This window comes from Seriola aureovittata, chromosome 14, assembly GCF_021018895.1.
Source record: "Seriola aureovittata isolate HTS-2021-v1 ecotype China chromosome 14, ASM2101889v1, whole genome shotgun sequence".
Taxonomy (NCBI): Eukaryota; Metazoa; Chordata; class Actinopteri; order Carangiformes; family Carangidae; genus Seriola; species Seriola aureovittata.
The window spans coordinates 11,251,741-11,279,241 of record NC_079377.1 but is presented as its reverse complement, the minus strand read 5'-3'; the positions used below and the strand labels follow the sequence as shown (position 1 = coordinate 11,279,241).

At 38.9% G+C, this 27,501-nt stretch overlaps 1 protein-coding gene across 1 annotated transcript in view; it reads right to left on the bottom strand.

Annotated features, from left to right (window-relative positions):
* eys (eyes shut homolog) overlaps positions 1-27,501 on the bottom strand; it is a 154,322-nt gene that overhangs the window by 71,188 nt on the left and 55,633 nt on the right. The window contains exons 24-31 of the mRNA XM_056394875.1: positions 24,897-25,018; positions 23,736-23,995; positions 10,586-10,682; positions 10,001-10,108; positions 8,405-8,550; positions 2,209-2,380; positions 1,776-1,854; positions 1,144-1,343 (exon numbers count right to left, since the gene is read on the bottom strand). Coding sequence (XP_056250850.1) covers positions 1,144-1,343; positions 1,776-1,854; positions 2,209-2,380; positions 8,405-8,550; positions 10,001-10,108; positions 10,586-10,682; positions 23,736-23,995; positions 24,897-25,018 — 1,184 coding nt within the window. The remainder of the gene's footprint in view (positions 1-1,143; positions 1,344-1,775; positions 1,855-2,208; positions 2,381-8,404; positions 8,551-10,000; positions 10,109-10,585; positions 10,683-23,735; positions 23,996-24,896; positions 25,019-27,501) is intronic.

Genomic DNA, 27,501 nt, shown 5'->3' with positions numbered 1-27,501 from the left:
ACTGAGCATACAGCGGCACATCAGCACAAGGTTAGACAGTGTAATTAACTACAAGGAATCCAGGGAGCTGCTGTGTCAGATCTGCACACTCTTACTACGTACACCTTGTATTCAGATACACTTCATCACTCAAGGGAGAGCGTGTCAGCAATTAAAAAGTAATGATTCACTCGCAACCAACCTGGAGGACTGCTACTGTATAGGAGTAAACAGCTAGAGTGTAGTAACATTCTTGCGAGACGGGATGCATTTTTAATTAGAGACGAGAACAATTCGATTTGAAATGAAAGCTGCTGGAAAGAAATATGTGTTAACATAACACCGCTGATCACAGAGAGTAGATAAGAACACTGTTTAATCCAGCCCTTGCACTTTGGCTGTTGGCAGTTTTGGAAAGGCTAAAAAAAGACCACCTTCCAACTTCTTTATATATGGAGCGTATTTTTAGCCAGTTAGTTAAGTTAAATGCTAAGTGTACTGTAGCTCTGAGCACAGCTCCATGTACACTGCCCTAGTGTGTGGAGAAATCAAAAGCTTGCCAGGCCTATCATGACAGTTTTGGGGCAGCTGTGGCCTAAAGGTTAGAGAAGAGGGTTTGGGACCGAAAGGTTACTGGGGCCGAATCCCTGGAACAGCAGAAAGAGAGATGGGTGGGGGCAGCGGATGAACAACCATTTCCCCTCTCTAAACATCCACAGCTGAAGTGCCCTTGAGCAAGGTGCACCCCCCCCCACCCACACACACACACCCACACCCACACACACAAACACAGCCCCCACAACTGCTCCCTTGGCACTGCAGTGCGGCTGCCAACTGCTCCAGGTTTGTGTGCTCACTGCTCCTAATGTCTGAGTGTGTGTTCACTACTTACAGATGGGTTAAATGCAGAAGTCAAATTTCCTGTTTACGTAAAAACATACTTGAATAATAAAGAATTCATCTTCTTCTTAATGTCCTATGTATCCTTGTCTTATGCCTGGCAATGTAAAGGGCATTTAAACACACAGATTTAAACTATTATTTGTTTACTCAGCAAGGGATGTTGTTCCAATCAACTCGTATTACATTGACTCCATCCAGGGACAATCTCTCAGTATCATTACATCAAAACAATAAAAGATGTCTGACGGTGGACCGACTCACATGCATGTAAAGTTTGATCCTTCACCGTCGAGGCAGGTGGCTCCATTGAAACACAGCGAGACATTAACAGCGGCCTGTTTGCAGACGTCTACATCAGTCTCACAGGTTTTCCCCGTGTAACCGTCCTGACAGAAGCATGCATATTTATCAGTGAGGTCCACACACGAGCCTCCATTCAGACAGGGGCTGGAAGCACAGTCCTGTAAATGAAAAGACATCAATCATTTACAAGAGTGAGGCCATGTACGACTAATGCTAAATATTTGACAGATACAACCATCTGCAATACATATGTGTGGTTAAAGAAAAGAAGAAAAATACAACTTTGGATGAGAATGAATTGCTAGTAGTCAAAAAGCAGATTATCCATTCAACTAAATGCTCACAAAGACTTTGTAAGCAACTCAGTGTTTTATCTCTAGAGTCCAGCACAAGCTGTGGTTTAAATCAATTACACTAAGCAATTTCTTTTAATCAGGTGTTTGTACAATGCTTACATGATCCTGGTAGTTCAAATGACTTATCTTGTAGAAAAAAAATCAATAGAGTTAGTGATACCGCACAAAGATTACAAAATTCTCCTGACACTCCTCTAGAACACCCAGCGGGTTTATTAATTAAGCTCAACTCACGTCGATGTTTGTTTCACATCTGCTGCCAGTCCATCCGGATTCACACAGGCAGGAGTAGGAACGTATTCCATCCTTACAGCTGAGAAGGCCACAACAGATGGCGTCAGTATTCATTCATCAAAATTATACAACAGTTTGAAATGAACTCCAAAGCATTCATATATGCAGGTCTTTTGCTGTATAGTTTATGCAGAATCCTTTGAGAGAGATACACTCTTTTGAATGAATGAGTGCTTCGTCTTCAACGGAATTAATGACTGTAATTTAGAGATGACTGAGACAACCTGTAAGTGCATCACATTAGCACATGCGATATACTGTATGTCTCCACTCACTGTGCTGGCAAGGAGTCTAATTAAAAATAATTCCATGCCACTTCTGCACAATTTGGAGTGTTTCTGTTTGAAATGATGGGGGAAAAAAAAATCAGTACCTCCCATGAAGACAAGGCGCTGACATGCATTCATCAGTGTTGGTCTCACAGTGGAGCCCAATGAAGCCATCAGGGCATGAGCAGTGGTATCGATTAGGCGCATCGATACATCTCCCACTATTTTGACATGGGTTTGAAACGCACTCATCGATGTTAACTTCACACCGTGCACCTAGGAAATAAACATGTTTCAGTAATACATCAAATATTAAACAACTTAATAGGAGAGAGGATTTCAGCAGTCAAACTGTTTACAGAAACACAGATTAAAAACATTAAAATGGGATGTAAACAGCAGCGGGGCGCAGTCAAGAACACGACCTCAGAGTTGGAGAAGTCGTCTGTTAGTCTGGGTTCGATTTTATTTTTTTAAGCACAAAACAACTGTGCAAGTCTTTGTAAAATAAACAAACAATGCCTGGGTTTTTGATAGTTCTGAAACAACTCTGCAACTGCATTCTGGATCTCTGGAGACATCACTGTATGCTCCAGGACATAGTCCCAATGTTTTGTTGGTTTCACAAACTGAGACAAATACACTACACTCGCAATGTTTAATGCAATGAGGGAATATGCTGACAAAATGCACCAGCACTTTTATGTTTTGAATAGTTTTTGGATGTAGCACAGTTAATCAACTGCGTATCATATATATATATATATGCATATCTGTGGCTACAAAGGTAAAGTAATTGCTGTTTTCTTTTAGAAGAATTTAGAAGGACAGATTTTTATTTAAAAATATATGTTACAAACTTGACTATGATAGAACAGCCCAATAACTATAAATATTGAAAAACTGCACAGTATGAAAATGAATCACTATTAATTATCTCAGTCTAATTTCACATTGCCTCAAACTTACTCAACACAAACTTATATATTACACTTTGTATTACAAAGTTTGTAGTTAATACACTATATCATTCAAAAGCACCACCTCTGCAGTCATTTAAAGGCAAAATAAAGTCACTGCAGCAGCGAGCAAACTGTCCAGATAAAGCTGCCTCGGCAGCATGACATGTTTTTCCTCTCTGGTCTCTTTAGTAACCTTTGATATACAGATCATAGACTGGCAGGGATGGTAAACATGAGCGTGCTGTGCGCAGTAAACTAACATTGCATTAAAGGATTTCAGGGTTGTTTAGTTCATTTCTTATTTTTACCTCAAGTTACCTTTCTCACATATTATTCTTCTGTTACTGACAACTTACTTTTATTACTTTTAATGGAAAGGAGACACACAATTCAAAGGGGCTTTAACTTGTGTGTCATGATTGTGTTTGACACTCGCGGAGAAACAGCCTTTAGTTTCTTACTGGCATTCATTTTGATTTTCACTATCCAGCTTCCACATAAATAGCAACATATCATCTCCTGAGGAAAGTTTTAACCGAGTTTTAAACCAGGCAGAAGTAATGCCAAGGAACAGAAGCTGTGTGTCATATGAAGTATATACGGAAAATCAGATCTTGAAAGACAGAAAATGAAAAGAAAATCACAGATGAGCCATTAATACCACAAATACCCAAAGTCTTTTTGCCAGATGGTTATTTTACCTTGTGAAACTTTGTGAGTAAAAGGGTATTGAAAGGTTGACTCACAAATATCTACACTAAAGCTGTAACAATGAGTCGATTATCAAATTTTCTAATCAGTAGAAAAAAAAATCCCAAACAAAAGTGATAACTGATCGTTCATTTAAGTCATATGCTCCACTATTAGTAGAGTGCTTCTCTTTTATATATATATATATATATAAAGGCTTATAGTGTCTTTAAAGGAACAGTTTATCCAGATTCTGGAATTTCTGTCTCCATTCAGATAACAGTGGAGATGAAAGAACTTCATGTGTGGTGCTCACAGTATTGAAAAATTTCATCGGCCACACTTCATTCCCAACAGTGTCCCCAGTGTTACCTCTTCAGATAATTCAAAGAATTACCCGTTTTCACATGGACTGCAGTATTTCTTCATCACAAAGAAAATTCATACGATTCTTTTTTTACTTTGGAAAACTGAGACATTGTCTCTTGAAATAGAAGTTGTTTAGGGTTTTTTTTTAAGTCATTTTTGACTGCTGTGAACACTGCAAAAAAAATAGATATCTCAAATTCTCAATAAAACCAAAGTTATCTATGAAGAACTAAAACTGAGTGTGAAAACTATTTTTTTCATTTGTAATTTTGGTAAATTGCCCCATTAGAAACACTTGAAATGTATTTTATAAAATTATGATAGTTCTATCTAGATCATAAATAAGAAACTGAAGAAAGGATTTGAAAAAAAGTGAAAAGTAATAATAACATATAAACCAAGTCGACTAAAAGAGCTGAGCAGGCTGCAGCTATTGCTGTCCCTGTAACGTCCCTGAGAGGAGTCAGTGAGGTGCAGCACTGAACTAATGGAAAAGTGTGTCATATAGTGTAAGAGCTGTATATCCTTACAGCTGTGACTACACACTACCATGTCTTTAAAGGCACAATCCTCCAAAAAAAAAATGGAATGCACCAAATGTGCTGACTCGAAGGGGAACTCGTGAATTATCCACAAAACAACTTATACCTTCACTGTCCATCAGACACACATAAATAATCCTGAAGCTTCACTAAATAAGTCAGCTTTATTCAGGGAATTGATGATTTTCATTATTTATGTACACCTCACAAAAATAGCAATGAGATCACAGAAGAAATGAAGGGAAGCTGAGAGTTCAAGCTGTGCGGGAAACACCAGATAACAGAAACTGTCAAAATTAGACTTCCTACTGCCAACAAATCATACCAGAAGTGGGGAACACACACTGATGATGTTTATAGTAGTCTAAATTATAGCAGGCAGCGCTTTAGAGAGATCCACAGAAGTGACTGTTTGCCAAGGAATTAAAAATAAATGAATGGGTGGTGGCTAATTCTACCTCCAAGAATTGTTTTTGTTTTGTTTTTCGCTAAAGTTGTAAATAAAAATAAATAAATAAATAAATAAAAAATCTTTAATACTTTTAAAATCTATCTGAGACATCCAGGAATGCAGAGATGAAAAATGATGACTAGCCCATTGTTAATCATTTGGTCGGCCTTTTATCTGCGGGCTCAGACAGATGTAAAGAGACACAGTGACAGCAGGAGCACAAATGTATTTATTGCCTCCTGTGTTTTATCATGAAAGAGAGTAAATAAGCTGTCTTTAGCGTACACAAATTCTATCACCTTTCTCTGGTTACAGACTGTAAAACGGTTCCTTTCTTGTCCCAAACTGATAACTTGTTTCATTTAGTCAAAGGGAATGCTCTACGACAGCTGGAAAGTTCAGTTCATGACAGCAGAGGTGACAAAGCAGTGCTTGAAACCAAAAATAACAATAGAGTTGCAAGAGAGAGGAAGAACTGCGGATAATGCACAACTGAAGTGTGATGAGGGAAATGAAGCAAAATGGGTTGTAGAAAATAAAATTATCTGACACACATTTTCACAATCTAAGTATTTCACATGATCCATAGGCTGATGCTCACACTCGTGTATCTTGATATTTTTTATTTAGGTCAGAAGTTGTGTATTTACTTTAAGGTTCTGGGCTGGTATTTTGCAGTAGATCCTGAATTAATTATATATCGAACATTTAATGGCACAGACTGGTGAACCAGGGGCTGGAATACCTTAAAAAATCCTACTACTTATTAAGATGAACACATACTAGTTAATACAACTAGACTACAAAGTGTCTTGAAGCTTAATTGGGCACTTGTAGGTTGACTTATATCCTCAAACTGATACTTCTGTTTCTGAGAAAACACTTGACACATTTTAAGCATTAAGCCCAAAATACACATGTATAAGTCATGTACTGACCCTGTCCCACAGTAATAAGAGCTGGTTTTTAATTGATACGATTAATAAATGTATAATTATAATGCATTAATAAATGCTAGCACAGGCAGTACATGATATTCCATTCGCTTTAAATATAAAATACATTTCTGAAGCAAAAGAGGCTGAAGGCACGGATAGAAATAACGGCGACAGTTCACCCAGCAAAAGACTGAATTTACTGAAGCCTTAACATCAAAACAACAGTGTGGGGGCCAGAACATCATCATCCAACAATGTGCTGACTGAGGCAGCTTGCAACAATGTGCTGATTGCACTGTACTATCACTCAAGGGAACGTGCTCCTTAATGATGGGTGAAGAAGAGAAAACAGAAGGTGACGAATAGTGTGCTTAAACCGTGATTTATATAAACACGATTAGCCATTCATCATGTCACTGTAATGACTTCTGACCTCAGTATAGAACACAGCGGCTATGTACAGTTAAATAATACATTATCGGGATTACAGAGCCTTTTAAACCAAACGACCTAAATAATGATAAGACAGCTGAGATCTTAGCAGCTGCCAAAACTGTCTCACAATGTAAGTGTTTCTCAGTATGACACATGGAGAACAAAATGACGCCGCATGTAAAAATAAAGCATAATTACACAAGATTAGGTGAGAGCCATAACTAAAGACTGTTATTGAACAAATGATGAATACCGACACCTGACTTGCCAAGAAGTGAGGAAAACTGCCAGATTAAAAAAAAAAAAAAAAAAAAAAAGCACTTCTTTAGTCTAACACTTTAAAAAAGTGGGTCACACAGACTTTTACAAAGGTAAAAAGTATTGATAAAAGCTGTTGGAAGTGTCACAAATGTGAATAAAACAATTTTCTGCCTCCTCGCTTCAATTATTTCTCAAAGCTAAAACATGTTACATGTATAAAAAAAAAAAAAAATTCCATTATTTTTGAATAGAGAGGGTAATAGTCGGAGCCTTTAGACAATTTCTTAGCAAAAACTGCTACACGAAGAAGCTGCTATATGAAAGCAGAAGATTTACTGAAAGAGCAGAACGCAGATTCACCAACAGACTTTCAATACAAAACTAGTACGAAAATTCAATATGGATAGTGATGCAGGTGGGGATGTGTCATCATAGCTAAATCACATCCATGAAAAGTGTGTAGATATAGCACACAACTGATTTAATAGTAGGCAGCGTCAACCATTTAAGTCAGAATGAATTTTGGCATTCGATATGCAGGTAAAAAACAAACAAACAAAAAAAAAAACAGCTTTACTTTCCTGATGGCAGGACGAATTGATATTCTAATACCATCAAGTGACACAACAAGTTACAGGATTTCAGTGAGAGAAGAGATGACACATCAGACCATCAAAGCAGAATAACATTTCAATCAATTTCAATCAGGCTGCGAAAACATGAAGTGATGAATCACCCCAAGATTTGCAATTTAGAATGAAAGAGAAGTTACACACAGCTACAGTAGCAGCATGAACCCATTTGTATTCCTGCGAAAAGTTGCACGTGCTACCGGAGCAAATATTTTGTGTGAGTTCTAGTCGGTTTGAGCCGATCCAAACTGTATCCTCTGGCCGCTTGCTCTCCTGGGGAGCCCTGTTTCCTCAGATGAGCTTAGAGCAACAGAAAAAGTAATGACTTGTACTATGCCGTGCGTAGGCCTAATAATAAAAGCTGCTTCTGTGGGAATTGGGCCATGCGTGTCAGGTTCTGCTCTCCAGAGTAGCAATACCTCAGAGATTTCCCCCCCTCTCTCAACTGGGGAAGGATAAATTGATGATACAGTGTGGAAGACAAATGAAATTAATCTTCCCAGTACCTGACAGGAATTGGCTTTACACGCACGCGCACACGCGCACACACACACACACACACACACACACACACACACAGACACAGACACACAGACACACACACACACACACACACACACACACACACACACACACACACGCTAAAATAGCTCGATATCCGTCTGGGTGGAAAATAAGACAAATGGATTGAAGTAAAACAACAATAGCGTTGTGAGTCTTAAGAGGCTGATGAAATGAAATAAAGGCAACTAACAGACACTGAGAAGTTTTCATCAGATAAAACTGGTGACATTAATTTATCTCTTGTTGGCTTTACTGAAAAGCAGGCGCTGTATCTTGCAGAGGCAGACGGGCTAATTAAAAGCAAGCATTGTGAAGCAGTTTTTTTTTTTTTTTTTTTTTTTACACTAAGCCAGATCTGTGTCAGAGTTTCCTCAATAGCATGCGACCGCTGCAGTCATGATAAGCTTTTTAGACTCTCATATTGATCTTCATGTCACCTAAGGGCAAAAGAGCTACCTGAGTATCCAGGGCGACAGACACACTTGAAGCCCCCGGGCGTGTTGATACAGATGCCCTCGTGTAGGCAAGGTGAAACTTCACACTCATTCACATCCAGGTCACACAGCGTTCCAAAATAACCAGGAGGGCAAATGCAGCGGAATCTAAGGAAGATGTAATAACACTCGATCATAAAAACAAATAAAGGGAAATCCAGACAGTAACACTTATATGTTTAAGTCTTGCAGTAACTTTAAATTAAGCAGAATCGTTTTCTCTGTAAAAGCTGCACACACTCCTGCACAAATAATTACTTGGGAGAAAAACAGGAAGCACTAGAAACGCACGAAGACAAGCTAAGATGCAGATTAAGACTCCTTTTTTCATTCTCAAAATCTTCACACAGAAATGAACAATATGACAGCAATTAACTTTCCCACTGAGTAACTTCATTTGAATTATGTTTGATGACTTATTACTCAAAGGGAAGAGTTTAATCTGTGCAGTTTACTCAATTCAAATCCCTCTCTGCAGCTGTCGGTGTGTCTAATATCCCCTGACACACACCTCAGAGGAGACGGTTCTGCTGTTTCTAGGTGAGATAATTAGAAAACATGTCATAAGATACCTCTGTGTCTTTTGATTATTTAAACATAATTTTTTCCATCAGTAAACCAGTTACACCATATCAATTCTCTGTGATATGGAAGTGTATTTTTACTCTCATGTAGCTGCGTAATTATGCAAACCTCAAAGGCTGGACAGGTCTGAGAGAACATTGCCACGACAATTAACACTTCCTTCGTTGCAATCTGTTACACCAGTGCCTACTTAGGGTTAGTTTGGTGTCTTAAGTAAAAGCCTGTAGTGCATATAAATAGATGAGATGAGACTACGTGACCCCTGCAGAGTCAAACTCATAGTATCTTCAGGAGAAGGATGGGTAAATATGAAGACAGCCTGGGCTCAGCGAGTATACAGCAGAGTCTGATTCATCACCACGGTACAGATGGACTCACTCGGCTTGTTGGGTCAGGGAGATGGAAATGGCGGAGTGTGTAGTGTTCGTGGTGGGCAGCGAGGTTAAAACACACCTGATGTGAACTCCCTGGACTGTGCAATCAGAGGAGCGCTCTGAGCAGGGCCAGGTCACATGGGAGCGAAATCATGACGGGAGACAAACTGGAGACAAACCATTTAGGACTCAAATTGGCCCTGGGACTTTTCTACCCATCTGTCCGACTAAGCCTGGAAGCCCCGGGGCTCCCATTAAGCACAGCAGAGAGAAGCACCAGTGGAGTAAAGCCCAATCTAGATACATGATGTGTTCTTGCTGGACTCACTCTCTGTCTTTAGAATTGCAGCTTATGTGTGTCAAGGATGAAGTGGGGCTTGTTATATAAACCGGAACACTTTGAAGAGGAACGCCACAACCTCGCGTTTTTTTTTTTTTTTTCTTTGGAGAGCGCTTATGTTCTTTCGCCTTTCAAAACAAACGCAGGAAATTAATTCTGCCTGGCCTTTATTGATATTTGATCTTTTTTTTTTTTTTTTTTTAAAAGCACACAATGAATAAGCAAAAAAAAAAAGAAGAAAAGTTATATTCATACTTACTCGTTCACAAGGTCTTCACAAATGCCAGCGTTGTGGCAAGGGCTAGAGGTGCATTCATTGATGTCTTCCTCACAGTGATGGCCAGCAAATCCCATCTTACAATCACAGCTGGAACAGAAAAATCAGTAATATTGATATTTTGTCTCCAATAGAAAATAGAAGATCTATCCGTTTCCTACTGGCACATGCACAGAGTGAAAAAAATCAATAAGAAGCAATTTGATGATACTAATTACACATCATATTTGGTGTGATTGCATATACACTATCGTGACCTAGGTGTGGATTTTGACTGTTTCACTAAACCTAAAGGTGGCTGAGGTAGATTTTTTTTTTTTTTTTCTTGTAACCAATTTGACCTCATTTCATTTTTACATTGCTACATCTATTAAATAATGTGAAGAAAGAATGTGACCTCAGAACAAATCTATTAGCTCCAGGCAATCTACTATCAAAATGACAGTATATGAAGGTTTCTGCTACTTATACTCCGGATTAACAATTGTTTAAAGTCTATCTCTACAAAGCTTGACATTTTCTTGCCTCCTAAGACATGTAAAGCTGGTTATGGATAACACTCTTTACCTGTAACTGTTGACCCCGTCCACACAGTCACCCTGGTTTTGGCATGGATTTGAGCTACACTCATTGGTGTCAATTTCACACCAACTTCCTTCAAATCCTGAAAGATAGATGAGATGGTCATGGATCAGCAAGCCCCACTACACCCTGAAAACGTCAGGGCCGATGATAACAAAGGCCCCAGTGAATGCCATTTTAATGGAACTAGTAGCCCCTGTAGCATATCTCATCTTCCAGCTCTCAGCACTCACTGTTTCCCCTTTGAGAGTGTGTAAGTCTAATAATACTTTAGTGCCACAGACAGATTGGTCTGAGGGTTAGTGGTTTGGGGTTTGGGAGGTGTGTCTCTGTGTGCGCGACTGTGTATGTGTGTCTAAGTGTGTGTGTGTGTGTGTGTGTGTGTGTGTGTGTGTGTGTGTGTGTGTGTGAGAGAGAGAGAGAGAGGGAGAGAGAGAGAAAGCAAGCGAGTAGGGGGACATCTTGTTAAGTTAGGCTAAGAGGGAGAGGCTAAGCCCAAGAGCTCTTTTGCTCCTGTTCATTAGGGGGTTGAGGGGCAGGACGGCTAAGCAGATCAGCATGGATGTTTGGTTGTACTTTTGAAGGCAGTCTGAGAAACTGTAATGTCCTGCCTGGCGGAGGTATTCCTCTGGTGCTGTGTCTGGTCCGCAAGATGTTTTTTTTAGCTGAACAAATCAAACTGCATGACGTAGTTCGATGAAGTAACCTGACTTCATGAATGAGAAAATATCTAAGGAACCCCTAATGCCACATCGTATGGATGCAAATAATGGACAAAAAGATTTCAATCAAATTAGTAACTTTAAACATACTTGCAGAATGTTGTCATTTCTAAATATGTTGCCATTGAAATACCACTGAATTTATTGAAAACCACTAAATTTATAGCACTGATTACTTTTATTTATTTTTTTCGTGGAAAACTGTAAACAATAAACTTAATGATTCTTTATGGCCACCATTTCCCCCCATGTTACTGATTTTAAGCATTCTGCGACTGTTTCTGCCGTTGCATCTGTCGCGCTACGAGCGATAACACAGAGATACCGTTTACTGAACACTTTGCCATCGAACTCTTTTAAAAGCTCAGATTTCCAAGAGACGTCTACTGTGCTGTCCCTGCAGAGCACCATCTGCCTCACATAATTAAAGGCTGTACAAGCATATAACAAAGGGTTAATAAAACAAGCTTTTAATGATTGTTAGTGCTGTTATTGTTTCCTCGTCTCATTATGCCGCTCCCGCTGCTTCAAGTTAGAGTGATATATGCAGCATTTGAATTATAATGGGTCCTGGCTCATCTAAGTAGTAATTCTCAGCTGAAAACTTGTATTAACAATTTGAGGTTGTTTAAATTCATTTTTGAGAGAAGAGCGTGTAGTTTCATTTTTTCAAATTTGAAGAGACGTTTTATATCATATTATAATGTTATATTATATTATATTATATTACATTACATTACATTACATTACAAGGAAACCTGCACCAGTATCAATACAACATTTTTAACGACTGATAGCTACATGATTCATACCATGTGCTGGACTTGTCATTTTACCTATTTCTTAAGGTCACCATAAGAAGTCTGAGGGTCTCCTGCGCCGCTTGCAATGATGCCACACATCAGGAGATATGATGCTCTGTAATGGCAACAATTTTTGTCATTGCGGTGCTTTCAAAATCTACTGTAAACGACAGTTGGCAGAAAATTACATGGGCCATAAATTTCTCTGTTCACCAATTGGAAGCCGTTGTTTGTGGTTTGCTCTCCAGCCACATGAAGCTCAGCGCTATTGATTGTTGAGATTTGTTGAATAAGAAATTGCTTAACAACTGGATGGAGCTCTCAAGAAACTCTCACTGTGCATTGTTAACCAGCTTAATAACCTATATTTCATATCATTATGTTTACAATGAAGAAAGACACATTTCCAATGCAACTAGAGTGATGATAATGAAAAGAAAAAAAAAAAAAAAAAAAAGGCAAGACAGTGACACTGACAAAGCTCTGTGCATCTTGGGACATAAGAATAGAGGGAATCCATGAGACCACAGAGAGCACAGAGCATCTGGTGAATTATGGGACAACACAGGTTTCGCAAGCTGGTCTGTCAGTCAAAGCAATGGTGGAGCACCTCGGGACTATTTCGAATGTCACTGCAATGTAATGCATCTTCTGCCACTAAGCAGTGACTGGAGGCTTCTCTTTGACAGAGTACAGAGAGGGATACCCAAGGCGCGTGCTCACGTAGTCATTCCATCATCTGGCTGGAGCTTCAGTATGTGATCACCGCTCCTGCCAGTGCATGTCTCCGAGGAGAAGAAATTGTGGGTAATCCCTAGTGGATTGTGAACTAACCTTGATGGACATTTCAATTGGAATATGAGTGACGTCTTCATTTTAACAGTGTGAATATCGGTTGGGCCGTTACATTTGTGACTGTAGTCTTATCAAAGTTGCTGTCAGTCTGATGCTAACAGTTTATCAGAGAGATGGAGGTAATTTAAAATGATACTCCCCACCACTTTTGCAATATAGATTATGTTTTTTTGTTTTTCTGTGGTGCCATCTGTGTGCTGTCGTACATTACATCAAATGTCAGATGTCAATGATCGCTTAATCTGTGGATGATTTTTCTGATGAAACCTAAATGCATCATCACGCCAAGTTTTCTGTCAGTTGAACTGCCTGTGACGGTTCACAGGCGATGAATCAATGCTATGAGCACTGTCAGTAGCATATGGGTTATGGTTGTACGTGGTCACCAAGTGGCCTGTCAGCAAGAACTATATAATACTGTCTTTGACTGAGCGGGAGCTTCCTTCAAATACAGGGGGAAATTCATGACTAACATTACAGTGCTTTATGTGTTTGCCATGTTTTTTTTTGGTTGAAATGAAAAATGTGCTGACACTGTGGCAGTTTGTGTCTGCACAGAAAGAAGAAAAACAAAACAAACAAAAAAAAAAATGTGTGGCCACACTGATCCATCACTGCACAGAGAATTTGATTGGAGTGTTTCTGTACATCTTGGTTTGCTTCTGAAATCCTGTTCCATAATTTACATGCTGTCTTTTGAAAATGCAGCTACGAAAAGTCTTGTGTAAGATTCTATTGGTATATATAGATGGTAACAATGTCATATAGCTGCCAGTTCCAAAAGATTCATCACACATCTCTGCAAAAAACAACTAAATTCAGGAAATTGAAAATAAATATAGACAGAAAAACAAACACACCGGATATCACATTAGTCATAGATGTATTTCTCATAATCAAAAGGAATGCAAGACGCTTATGAGTCCTTCACATGCACTGACCAAAAACTGGGTTACTTGACAAAGTGGGTTAAGAATAGAAATCTTTTTGCATGTAAACACCGTACTCTGCATCCAATTTACCCCACTGCTACACACCTGGACCACCTCTTCAGAAATGATAATGAAGGCACAAAATGATTAAATACGAGTTTATTTCAAATGTGTTTACCGTACAGCTGTTACAGACCTAGGCCTATTTTTATACATTATGTATAAATGAAGCCACTAACCTCTTTCTCACAGCGGTGTGCAAGTACTTAACCATAGCTACTCTCTGGCTTAGACAATGCTCACAGTATAACTCTGTAGTTTTTTCTTTTTCTACAGTAGTAGTTGTCTTAAATTATTATGGTAGCTCATTTACAAATGACATTATTCACACTTTACGACCACGTCACTGTGCCTCCCTCAATCTACGACGAAAGACAAATCTGACTATGCTGTGAACTTTAAAGCTCCATTAAGTAATATGTGAAAGGGCTGCGAGTGCTGATGATCCCACTGAGAATCAACACTCAGTCGGCACCTCTGTGCCGCTCTCTGCATGCTGTTTTTTCGCAGGTCCATTATGTTTGATTCTGAAAGTAATCACCTTGACTTCCATATGACACAGCAGCCGGCAGAATAAACCACGGCTAAAATGTGTGAAAACAGGGGCTTTCCTCTGACAGTTGACAAGAAAAGACGATGCCTGTGTTGCTTTGTTTCTGTTATATATATGTAAGTAACTATAGGCATTTGTTTGCTAGCACAGTGCAGTGCTGTGTGTTCTGTCTGTCTATAGAGGACAGAAACTTAATGCATAATGCAGATAATGCTCCCTTTGCTAGTTACTGTAATTTAACATTTCAACACAAAAAAAAAAATAGATTGCAACTTTGTATAACATCAGTACAAATGATAAATATTTCCACTGGCAAATGCTTCTGCCACTTTTAAAAATTCAAGTTTTTTTTTTTACAGCTACAATCTGAGTAAATCACTACATCCTCTGTTAACAGTGTCCCAGCTGTCATAATCTAAATGAAAGAGTACTCCGACTTGATACAGATGCAGATGCACTCATCTAGGTCGCCTTTGACTGTCACCCTGCACTTAAGAGCAAGTGACGTCATGAGATGAAGAGAGCGCTCTGCCTCTCAGGTTACACACAGGCTGCCTGTAGCCATTTGGTTGGTGGACCCTGCTGGGCATGCTACATAGCCTGGCAGCTTTGGCACCAAACTGGGATGGAAAAATAAATTAAAAAAGAAAATAAATATATATATATATATATATATATATATATATATATATATATATATACATAAATATTGACTTCATCGCATCCCCTTAAGCTAAAACTAAACTTATGCCCTTGGATAATAATCATAAAATGTGTATATTCTTTCAGCACTGTGGCTTATCACTAATATTTACATAGAAACCATTTGGGTATTTTTACCTGCTGTGAAGCATTCAGGGGTTAAACACCAACATGTTAGAAGCCACTAATGAATGAGAATTTTTATGAAGGGAAAACCTCTGATACCACTATGTGCCTGTTGATGCCTTTTTCTGTCTTTTTTGATGCAGCAGTTTGGGCTGGAAACAGAGGTCTCACAGCTAAAATGGAAGAAGAGAAAAAAAAAAAAAAAAACACCTTTTGCCCCAAGCAGTGGAATATCACTAGAGTGTTGAGATCTTTACTCACTGAAGGGGCACGCTCTCACACTGAGACTGAACACCTGCTACATTTTAATATTTTCTTGCCTGTCTGTGTGCCATCGCTTTCAGAACATTAGACTAGGTACTAGTTCACCAAATGGAGCTGTGATTTACAGCATGCACCAGCTTGAGTCCGACATCATTTTTACTCCAAGTTAGACTAACATATTATTCTATATCATCACAATTTAAGAACCCCTATTCTACTTTTCAGCTTTACTGTACTGCTTGCTGTCACAACACGACCAGTAACATTATTCCTCAATATGATCTCTGGACCTCAAATGTCTCACAGAAGGGTGAAGACCTACTGTACCTTCATCATAGTTTGGGATGTTATTTTCATCAGAGAGAAGACCGTCTGACTCAGCTGGGAGACATAACAGCTTCCATGTTACTCTTTATATTAGAATAAAAGAAGGATTCGTGGAGAATGCAAAGTATAGATGAATAAGCCAACAATGTTTCTCAACAGCTTAGGAAAACGATCAGTTGGAGATTCCTCTAGAGCAGACGTTAACAGAACCTTCTTGCTTTGTAATGAAAAGAGATTAACATTAAATGTTAACAGCGCTCACTCACTTTTGTCGACACAGGAGACAAAATTTAAATGTTGCCGCAATTTAATTTTTTTCTTTAAATGGTGACCATTTATATTTTCTAAGGCCTGATAACCTATAATTATTATTTATGTCATAGAAGTTTTTAGTGTGTGGTCATTGACCGCCTCTCTTTCATGGACCATTATTCTGTGAGAGAGATTTCAGTGATCTCAGTAATTGTACTATGGGGAGAAATGGTTATTAAAGAGGCTTCCTGTCACAGTATATTGGTATAAGTCATAAATCAAAAATATTTGAACATTATTATAAGTCTGTTAAATGTAACCTCTGTGTTCTAAATGCCACAACAATACCTCAGCCAGGACACTTTTTTTTAAAAGAGATTTTAAAGTGGGGCACTTTCCCCCTTAAATAAAGTTATTATTATTACTTAAAATGATAATTATAATATGCTAATACCAAACACGACAGTGAATCTGCTTTGCTTGAAATAGATTTATATTATTAGAATGCGTGAAGATAAATCTTGTTAATCTAGAGTATGTATTTAGCAGTATAGGCCCAAAAGTTACAGTACATTAGGTTCTGTATCACTATACTTAGAGAAGGAAAAAGGTCAGTGACATTAACATACATCTGCCAGGGCATCTGGCATGGAGACACATCTACTACTTCCTACCTCCTCTACAAAAGAGAATAATCACTTGAAATGAATGGAGCGAGGACAGGCTTTTCCAACACGTCTCCGGCAACACGTACTCTCAACACATCTTTTTCAATATCATATTAGGTATGTGTCAGTTCTCCTGTTGGCACAGCTTCACAGTAGCTCATTAACCAACTGTTTGGTAGGACACAATCTCAATCTTGTGGAAGGTGAAGGCTAGTGTAGCATGCCATGCAAATAAAGGGGTTTGTTCTCCATCTGGCCAGGAACACCTCTGGGGATATTCTGAACCGTGGAGACCAAATGGTTTTTGCATGTAAAGGGACCACACAATGTTTCTGAATTAATTCACTATACTGCAAGAATCATATTTCTCTGCTTGCAGTAGACTAGAGGCATACCAATTGTCCCCCTGTCAAATAGCTCACTTTTAGCACTGAAATATGCCAACTTGTACCAATCCAATGAAAAGGTGGTAATGGGCATAGGCACACTCTAATGCAGATGAAAAATCACATGACATATTATGAAATCTTTAATCAATCTAAGACATTAAGTGCTACAGTGACACGGTGTTCTTCTAATGTCGAAATACAAAAAAAATACAGCCATTATCAAACCAGATGCCATTTCAAAGACCATTTGAATAAAAAGGATTTAGGAAAAGTGACATTCATACTTTGCTATTGATTTTCTACAAAGGAACATAGTCACTAATCCATAAATTATTATTCTTAATTAGAAATTCTTAATGCGGAAAAGCTAAAATTACAGTCATTACAATTTAATTTAACGGTCGCAATGTGTTCAGGTGTCTTTTGTGCATATCTCAGGTGAATGTAGGGACACACTTTACAAGCCGGCTGATGGTCTGGTTCATTACTTCAACTACTGCGCACTTGGACCTGTGAGGGAAATCTGAATCTGTGAGATAAAGCTCAATAGTGGTACGAAGCTTAATGTGGGATTTTTTTCTGGCATCCTTTCCAAAATTCAGTGGATAAATAAATGAATAAATTTGCAGTTTTGCATATTGCATTATAATACTCCTTGTTTGACTGACTTTTGTGTTTCCATATCTAGCACTAGTTGTAGTTGAAACAGTGTAAATGTGTGATGGATTTTACATTTTTGTGTGCTGTAAACACATTTCTGTTGACAAGGATTTTTGCAGTTGATATGAAGAAACTCTGAGCAAACTCTTCAGCAAACTGAGAAAGGACAGCCGAGCCTATAGATTGTTTACAGAACTCGGAATCAGCCATAATTCCGCCGTGTGCTGTAATGTGTGTTGAGCGATGCTATGCATGTTTGTTTCATTTGTTGTGGTTGTCGGCCAGTAACCCTCGCCCCCAACCTCTACCCTAACTCTCCCATTTTCAGGTTGCTCTTCTATCAGCCTTGGCACTCCCTGCTGAGGCTCCTCATTAAGAGGAAAGTGGAACATCTGTGCTGGTCAGGCAAGATGACTTAGGCCTCCTGGTCAGAGGCGCAGCGGAGAAACACTGCTAGGAAGAACAAAAACTTCCTGCAGGAGCCCTCTACAATCAGGAGAGGATACCTGCTTCCCTTATTATTATTTTTTTTCTCAGAAGATCCTTTCAGCTGGCTCTGGTTTTATTCTGGCCTGCAGGTTCTCACAGTATACCTTTGTAGACAAAATTCATTTCCATTGTGGCTGTTTTACAAACCCCTTTAATGCTGCTCCCAGTAGGCACCTCATAATGGCAGCCTTTTAGTTTTTGTTGAATTGATGAACACTAAAGTTGCCACATCACCCTTTTTGTGAGACTGATATAATCTAGAGAAGTGTCTTGGGAAACCTATGACCGCACTCTTTGCTTTACAACACAGTCTTTACAGCAAGTTTCCAGATAACTGATCATTAAAGCCACTGGTAAAGTGCTTATCTTTTATAAAAGTACTCTGTCAACTGCTATCAGATATTGTCATAAGACTGGCCATGAAAAATATGACAGTGACAATCCATTATTAGAGTATTACCATCGTCTCCTGGGTATCATGACATTAGATGCCAGTGTCTCTTCAATCAGCAACTAGCTGAGAAGTAGCACGCTGCCAGAATCTAAGCACATTTTTTTAGAAACAACATTTAATAGTTGCATGTGATCAGGTAGTATTTTCCTATTTGTGTGACTAATTGTTATGGCTACTCTATGCTTATTGCAAGAATATCTAACATGTTCATTGACAAAGCTTTTTTTGTTTTAGCAAAGGTCAACTAGTTTCCAGACTTCAACTAAGAACAAGTTTGTTTTGTTGCAGCCTACAAACGAGACAAGTGCTACTAGATTTTTGAGGCCGTTACCAATACAGATATTTGAGAATTATAAAAATTTAACAATGATACATTAACCTATGCTTATTTTCTTTTTACATGAACACCCTAATATTTTCCCCAGAAATTCATTTTTTACCAATAATTATGACAAAGACATGTACTGAGCAGAACATTTTACAGTTCAAAAATGAATTTGTCAGTGCTCTCTAGTGGACAAACTATGTACAGCACCACTGATTTATCTCAAACACCTCTGTGGGATTTCTCTTCTGCAATTTCTTGCTACTTGTCATCTAGTTTTGCATAGTCAGACGGCCTCCGAAGCTGGAGAATGGTCTGGCTGCATCAATTACCATTCTGCAAATGAGGAAAAAAAAAAATTGATTTATTTGCATTCCTTCAAACCAATAACAATCGTCTTAGGCGGTGCTGAGCTTAGGATGCAGCCACGGTGCCCCTGCATGCTAGAGCAGGGGCAGTCGTTAAAATGGATAATTCCCTGCACAGTAAAGGCCACAAAAACAGCAGAGACGCATGTCGACTATGTGACTGTGCGATCCAAATCCTGATCAAAAGTTCCCATTTTCAGTGTGTAGGTTGCTAGATCAGAGGCTGCTGTTGTTTCCTGCGGCGACAGGGATTTTGAAAACACTAACAGGCAGTGCAGCTGATTTACTGGTCTAGCTCTAGTACAAATACAATATCAGTATGTAAGTATATATAAACAGCAGTGACTTGTTGACTGTACTGCTGACTCATCCTCTACCTCAACATTCATCCAAGCTTTTCTAATGATCCACTGCCACTGTCAAAATTGGCTAAACAGAAAGGATCATCAGCTTCATGCTATTGGTCTGGAAAACACACCCCAAGTCTAGACAACTGATGTATTCCATAATAGAGCCTCGTTAACAGGAGACACCTTCATGTCCACCCTCCGGCATGTTTTACCATGGAGCAGCTGCCACGATTTCCAACTGTGCGCACGCATAAGAGCACACACTGTCTGTTTTTGAGTGTGGACCGTGTGGGCTCGAGTTTGCTGCAGTTGGATTATGTACCTCGTGGCGTTTGGGCTGAGCAGTAATAGTGGACAGGGGCTGTCATGTTTTCATTTCATTACATAAGATTCAGTATTTATAAAAGAAAATGAGAGCTTTTGGATTTTAATGCAGTTTTGTTGGGCACATGATCTTGTTTTGAATATATATTGCTGCAGGACTCTATATTTTGTGCCAATTACACAACCAAGGTCTTTGGCTGAGACGTGTCAGTTTCATGTCATATAAATGAATCAATCTCCCTCTCCCTAATTCAGTTCAATTTAGTACCCTGCATTTCTAACGCACTCTTGGCAAAATAGGAAATAAGTGCAGCTAAAAGCCACGGAGAAAAAAAATGGCTATTTGATGTTGATTTTATAACAAGTTAACCTTTATAATGTTTACTGTGTGGTGTCCATCTTGACTGTGTGGGTTGAGATTTGCTTATGGCAGTGAATCTGGCAGACTCAGGCAGACAAATTCTAATTTAATTAGGCCTGGGAATAATGTAAAGCCTACACAATTTCCTTGACAAATAACCTACACTGAATGCTAAATAACAAGTCTGTAAAATTGTTGTGCTGGGATCAAGCCATCGGTTGTATAACAGCTCTGTGTTTGTTGAGTAGTGGCTATGTAGGATGGATTTATGGTGAATAATAATGGAGAGTAGTGAGAAGTGAAAAAGCCCACGCAAAAGCTATTGGTGTAATGTATGCAGCCAGCACCTAATTTCCTATTCCTCTCCAAGGAAGCCTTCTGAAACTAACCCAGCCGCTCTATTTATATCTGGCAACATCTTTTCATCTCTGCACTGACAGAGCCATTAGGTACAGCACAACCCTATAGCATCTTGACCTTCTCGCTGATAAGTTTGAATGTTAAAACACTATATCGTTCATAATTCCCCAGCAATCAGGGGCGCTCACTGATAAACTTCCTAACAGGACATTTCAACCAAGTAAGTGGCCATTCTCATTGTCCCATGACTAATATGTTGCTTTTTTTTTTCTAATAAACTGACAGAGCCTGTGAACTGAACATGAAACAGATTAGTGTGCTGAATTTCAGATGTGCATGTGTGTGTGTGTGTGTGTAGTCAAGCCTGAGTGCATGTGTATGTCTAAGTCATACATGAATATGAGTGTTTAATATCTAAAATAGGGAAACAGTTTCATTTCAGGGCTTATATTACTCACCCACTGTAGTTTAGATCCTTGCGTGTAATTTCATATCTCAGACAGAAGGATTACTATGGATTGCAACTGTGACACGTTTTGGTCACTTGAGATAAATGTAATGAGACAAACAACCTACAACACAAGCTACAGACTATATTTAGTCGGATTTCTGCAAATTTGGTCAAATATGGCCATTTATGCACAAGCTGAGCACATGAATAGACGATGAAGGAGTGAACTTTGCTTCAACAGTGGTTCGAGTTGTTTCTATTGATAATCTCTTTCAGTGTGAAAACCTCATTTAAATCCATTGCCACAGACATGAATTTGAGTTGGCCACAGCCGCCTCAGCGCTCTGTGAAGAATCAAACAACCATCTTTCAATAGCCAAGTTTGCACATGGTTCTGGCATGTACTCACAAACAATACACCAAAGGACGAGTAAAACCAGCCTTTGTATGTGAGGATTTCCTTCAGACTTCAATTTATAAAGCTGGAAATATATCAAATACAACATGCATTAAAACGTTCTTTTGTAAGTGTATTTTACTTATGGATGTGTTGGGCCTTGGTTGCCATGGTATCATGGACATTAGGAAATTGACGAAGGTTCTTAAAATTTTGTAGTCAGTTCTATATAGAGTTTACACAACTAAATTTTATTGCCAATAATGTGGACCAGTAAAGTAATAATATGGACATTTTGTAAGAAGTGCATGGTAAAATATACCAGCATAGTAGTTTTTTATTGGATTTATTAGATGGCTGTTAGTGCAACCTGCTAGTATACTTAGGATTTAAAGAAAAAGTTGCAATGGAGCAGACACATTTATTTAATGTGGATTTATGGTTTCATGCACTTTTAAGTGCAATCTGTATATCACTAATATGCTTTGTATGTCAAGTCATTTTTTAATCATATCGTAATTAATGTTTTGTCAACATTTGGTAGAAGCCTAGTCAAAGCAGCACAAGGCTCACACATGATACGCATGATGTTTATTATTATATTCATGTAGCTAAGGTGGGAGAGGCCACACTAGAAATACGCAGGGGAAGTAGAGTGCCCCCAACTCGAAAGTAAGGACCCATCTCCTTTGGAACTTGTTTTTTTTTTTTGTCTTTATGTCGAAACATTTGCTATGACCACAACATGGTAAATGGTGAGAGGCAGGTTTAAAAGGTATTCTATCTTTTGCTATGGTGGGGGGAGTTAATGGGTTTACCCAGATGACTTGTTTGGACACTTAATGAGTGAAAGAAAGGAGAATGAGCTACAACATTATGCAAAAGAGAAATAACTATTTAGTCGGGAATTGAATGCAATGACATGCCAAGTGTTTTAAGTGCTGATAAGTACACATTAGGCTAATGGGATGTAGCCAAAATAACTGCAGGTTTTAGGTTACATTGTTTTGTACACAAGAAAAAGTAGAGTGATTTAATTGAACAAAAAGCTGGGTCGTGGCCTGGTCCTGCCATGTGCTGTTTCTACAAAAAGAAAATCATAATAAGGATAATAAGGAGGTGGGATGGCAGTGCCTTCACATCGAGGTTAGTAAACAAGGAACTGATTCACCATGGATGGTATCAAGAACAACCCAGCTAGCACTAGTTTTAACTGGTCTTGATTATTTACTGTTACAGTAAGTCATCGGGAGAAAATCAACCCAAGATAAAGCAGTTGGCAAGTTTTTACTCAGAGTAAAAAGCCAAAAGTCACCTTTGTCTGGTTTTGTTGACCATTCTTTGCAAATCAGATTAGCATGGGCAATGTGTAAAAATCCAGCAAATGTATTGCAATCAGTTGGTCATTATTGTGCTTACCACCCTCTTTAACCCATGAGCAGCCAATGATTAGATTCCAGCTGTAAGAACTAGTCATCCCTCCCCTGATGGCAGCACAAACTAAACGTCTTACTGTTTTGTATGAATCAATCATTTTAAAATCATCTTCTGTAGGAAAACCTTTACTGTTTTTATGTGGCACATTTTTCCAGTGTATGGAGTAAGGTCCAACATATGATTTATGCACAGGAAAACAACATCATTGTCTCGGTTAATAGAGTAACTTTTTTGGAAAACCTCATATATTTCAGAGAAGAGATACAAATGATGCATGCTTAACTGTGACAGGAATATTTTTCATCTTCTTGCTAGAACCTTTGATCTATGATGTACATGTTTAACTTAGGATTTTTGAATTGTGTTTTTTCTTTTTGTCATTTTTTTAAAGTACAAACTACATACGGTAACCTACTGAACAAAATGATGTAGTTACACTTGAAAGTGGGCTAAAGAAAAAATAAAAAGCGCTATTAGTATGAAGCTGTGGCGGTGTGTTCACTCACCAGCTGGGCATCTGCAGGAGGCTGTTCCATCGGAGCGTGTCAAGCAGGTGGAGTTGTGCAGGCACGGATTGTGGAGGGGGTCACAGGGGTCATAAGGCTGGTTGCACAGGGGGCCACTGAAGAAGGGGGGACAGGTGCAGGAGAACTCCCCAGGTATGTCTGACTCCTGACACTGAGCTCCATTTAGACAGGGCCCAGAATCACACTCATCCACATCCTCTGCACAGTCCACACCTGTCCACCCCGGTGAGCACAAACACCTTGGACACAGCAGAGAGGAGACGTGTGACTGTAGAGGTCTTTTTGGCATAAATCAAAATGAATCCTTAATAAATAAACTCTTGCAACTTATTTAGTCGTTTTCTAAGGGGGGGGGGGGGGTATCAAATTCTATCACAACGGAACTAACGTAGCTGCAGTGCTGAGGGTGCTTCTACACACATGACATATACAGTACATATATATATTTTGTTTTTTCAATTCATATGATCCACGTTACACATTTTTCACACATATATTGGCGCTGCACTCCTGGATCTTTGTGCAGGACAGCGTCGGGACTTCACAGGTTAATTGTGCTACTGGTCAGAGCAGCATTTAATTCTGGACAGCTGAATGTAGGACACAAGAGGTTAGAGCACTGAGTGGGGATTAAATGGAAATGTATGAATGCGAGAGACAGAGAGAGAGAGAGAGTGAGAGAGAGAAAATACTAGAGCATGTGTATGAGAGTCTGAAGTATCTGCTCTTAAAGCTGGTGACTATTCCACTTGGTGGCAGTGAGTACCCGAGCACTACCAACCACTCCACCTTGCATTCCTTTCCATCCCCCAACTTTTCCACCTGAAGCAGTTTCACATCTCCCCAGTGGGAGGGGCGGGGGAGGAGGAGGAGGGGTTGGGGGGGGGTGGGGGGTGGCAGGGGCATTAGCTGAAGCAGATACACCGGCTTTTTCCTCCAATGAGTCACAGATCCCCTGAAACCTTTTCATGCTGTGAGGCATTGATTGACTCATTTGTTTTACCTGCCATCTGCAATTCATTATCTCCGCTGCCAGTGGAAGGACATATTGCTATCACTGAACAGCTTCTTTTTCTGCATTTATTAAGTGGCTGATGCACCTCGTGAGTACGGCGCCCTCGAGCCAGCTCGCGCACCTACTTGTAGCTGTTGAGAAGGTCTGTGCAGGTGGCGTTGTTTTTGCAGGGCTGTGATAAACATTCATCAATTTCTTGTTGGCAGTACTCCCCCTCCCAGCCAGGATGACACACACACTCATAACTCTGCAATACAAAAAAAAAAAAAGGGTAGCACTATGAGATTAACAGTGAAATAGAGGGACACCTTAAATCTGCACTGTCTTGGTAGAGTATTTTAAAGTGGTTAAGAGTCCAGTATTTATCATAGCAAAACACACCGGTAGAATAAAACTCTATATACATATGGACGCTGTTAATTATGTTGATACAAAGCTGTCAGAGGGCATTCTGCCACTTATTTGTTTACTTATTTATACCTGTTACATTTAAGAAAACAAACATAGCAATGCTTAATATACTTGATTAAATTCATCCCAATTTTCTTTTTTTTTTTTTTTTTTAAATGTTGCAGAATAAAACCTCCCACTCACAAAAAAAGATCTTTCCTGTGGAAATCTGTTTAAACTGTGGCAGAGTCATGCTTGTCTTAAATTTTCACATTACTGCTATGCAGATGTATTCCTCCTACCACCCACCCTCTGGATAAAACGCAAGCCTGTTTTTTCCACGCCATTCAAGGTATATACCGTACAAACCTTTCTTATCAAGCATGCAATATTACCGCTGCATATTTTGTCTGGAAAGGAATTTTCATGGGCAAGCAAACATGTAAAAATATGTTCGATTAAGATTTGTCAGGATTTCTCTCTACAGCCAATGAATATGTTGTTTCTACTGTACATTAAGGAACTGCTTTATATATATATATACATACATACACACACATACACACACATATATAGACTCTATATAGCTCCTGCCCTTGCTAATCTTCCCATTTTTTCTTTCCTCCATTCAAAACAGTGTATGGATCACTCTTCCTTTTTTTTATCATTGCAATCTACATTATGATAATTAATCACGACACGGGAGATGAATGGTTTGTTTGTACTGGTTTAATTTAAATTCCTCTTTGCACGCAGGATGAAGGTTGTCGTATGGTCAAGGGTTTTTCGGGATTCCTCATTGCCAACATCCCGTCTAAAAGGTCCTGGGTGCTGCTGCTTGAATGCATGCTAATCTGTATTTCATACACTGGAGGGGAGCCGTTAAACTTTGTCTGATATAATTTGTACACTGTGGGGCCTATGGTTGTGGAGAGAAAATGCCGTCATCTCGTGATAAATTAGATACCTCCAGGAGACTCCAATTCCTTACCCCTGGCAATAGAACATAATCTCATTTTTGCTGCTAAGTCACCTTCAGGGACCGCAATTCTCCAAAATAAGCTAAAGCTCTGTGGGACACAGTGTTCAGAGAGAGGAATAGCTGCACTGTAAACAAGACTATGTGAAGGGGTTTCCAAAAACTGTCCCTATTTTAATGATGAGTTGAGAAAAAAACGGCTAAACAGAGAACAGTGTGGCTAGAAAAATATTGGTTTGAATTTCATTACATCCCTCATATCATAGCCCATTTCTTTCTTATGCAGTATGTCCTTTTGTCTTTGGATTTGGAGCTTTAGTTTATCCTAGAGAATGACAGTGAAATGTTATAACCAAGATTCTGTGCTGGGACAATTTTGAAACCTTGTCATGGAATTCCTTGTAGACCATTTCATAATACAGGGAAGAAAAAGGAGCATTTGTCCTTCAGACATCCTGAAATTGCTACAGTAGCACTTTCCTAAAATCAATGTTTCTTTATAACCACAACAGAGGATACCAGTTTGCTTCTGGTAGTGCTTCTGAATACCGCAAAATCTCCACTGAAAGAGCAAAGTTAGTGTTTGTTAAAATAGTGTCCATGCCAGTACATTTTGTTTCATAAGTGTGAGGAGAGGGAGAAAAAACAAGATTTTTTTACAACATGTTGACTTCAACACGTCAATGCGTTGTTTATATGTATTATATATTTGTGTATATGCGATCCATATTCTGACTTATTATTTTTGACAAAAAGGTTGACTTATTAGATAAAATACTGATCATAATTGAGTGGTTGCTATGGAGGAAGGTCTGACACAAGCTGAAAGCTTAACGCCCAGCTCTGAAAATCCATTTTGAGAGGTAGAAGTGCGATATTAAAACTGTATAGAAATTAGTTTAAAAACTACTTACAGAATAAATACTGTAAATAGTAAAGGTTCTGAAATACATGTAAAAATAAATGTCTCTGTTTTTCTTGTCACCATTTTGGCCCCTACAGGTCTCCCAACTGAAACTTTGTTTTCATTAAACAGTTCTCATCTTTCTTACATACATTATGCACTAATTTTCCAGAGCACAGACTTATTTTAAACCCGAACATTAGTTGAGGACTATAAGTTATTTGTCTTTGTCGGAATAATAAATAAAATAAATAATTAAAAAAAACAGGAAACAAACCCAAAGACTTTATCTATGACACATCTGTTTCACTGCTACAATCTGTTAGCAAATAAGCAGCTGTTGGAAAAAGGCCCCTGGTACTCATTGCACAGTTTGTGCATGAGCAGCATGCAGCTCCCAAGGCCTTTTTGCAGCTGCAACAGATCAATGTTATTGGCTTAAAAAAACACTTGAATA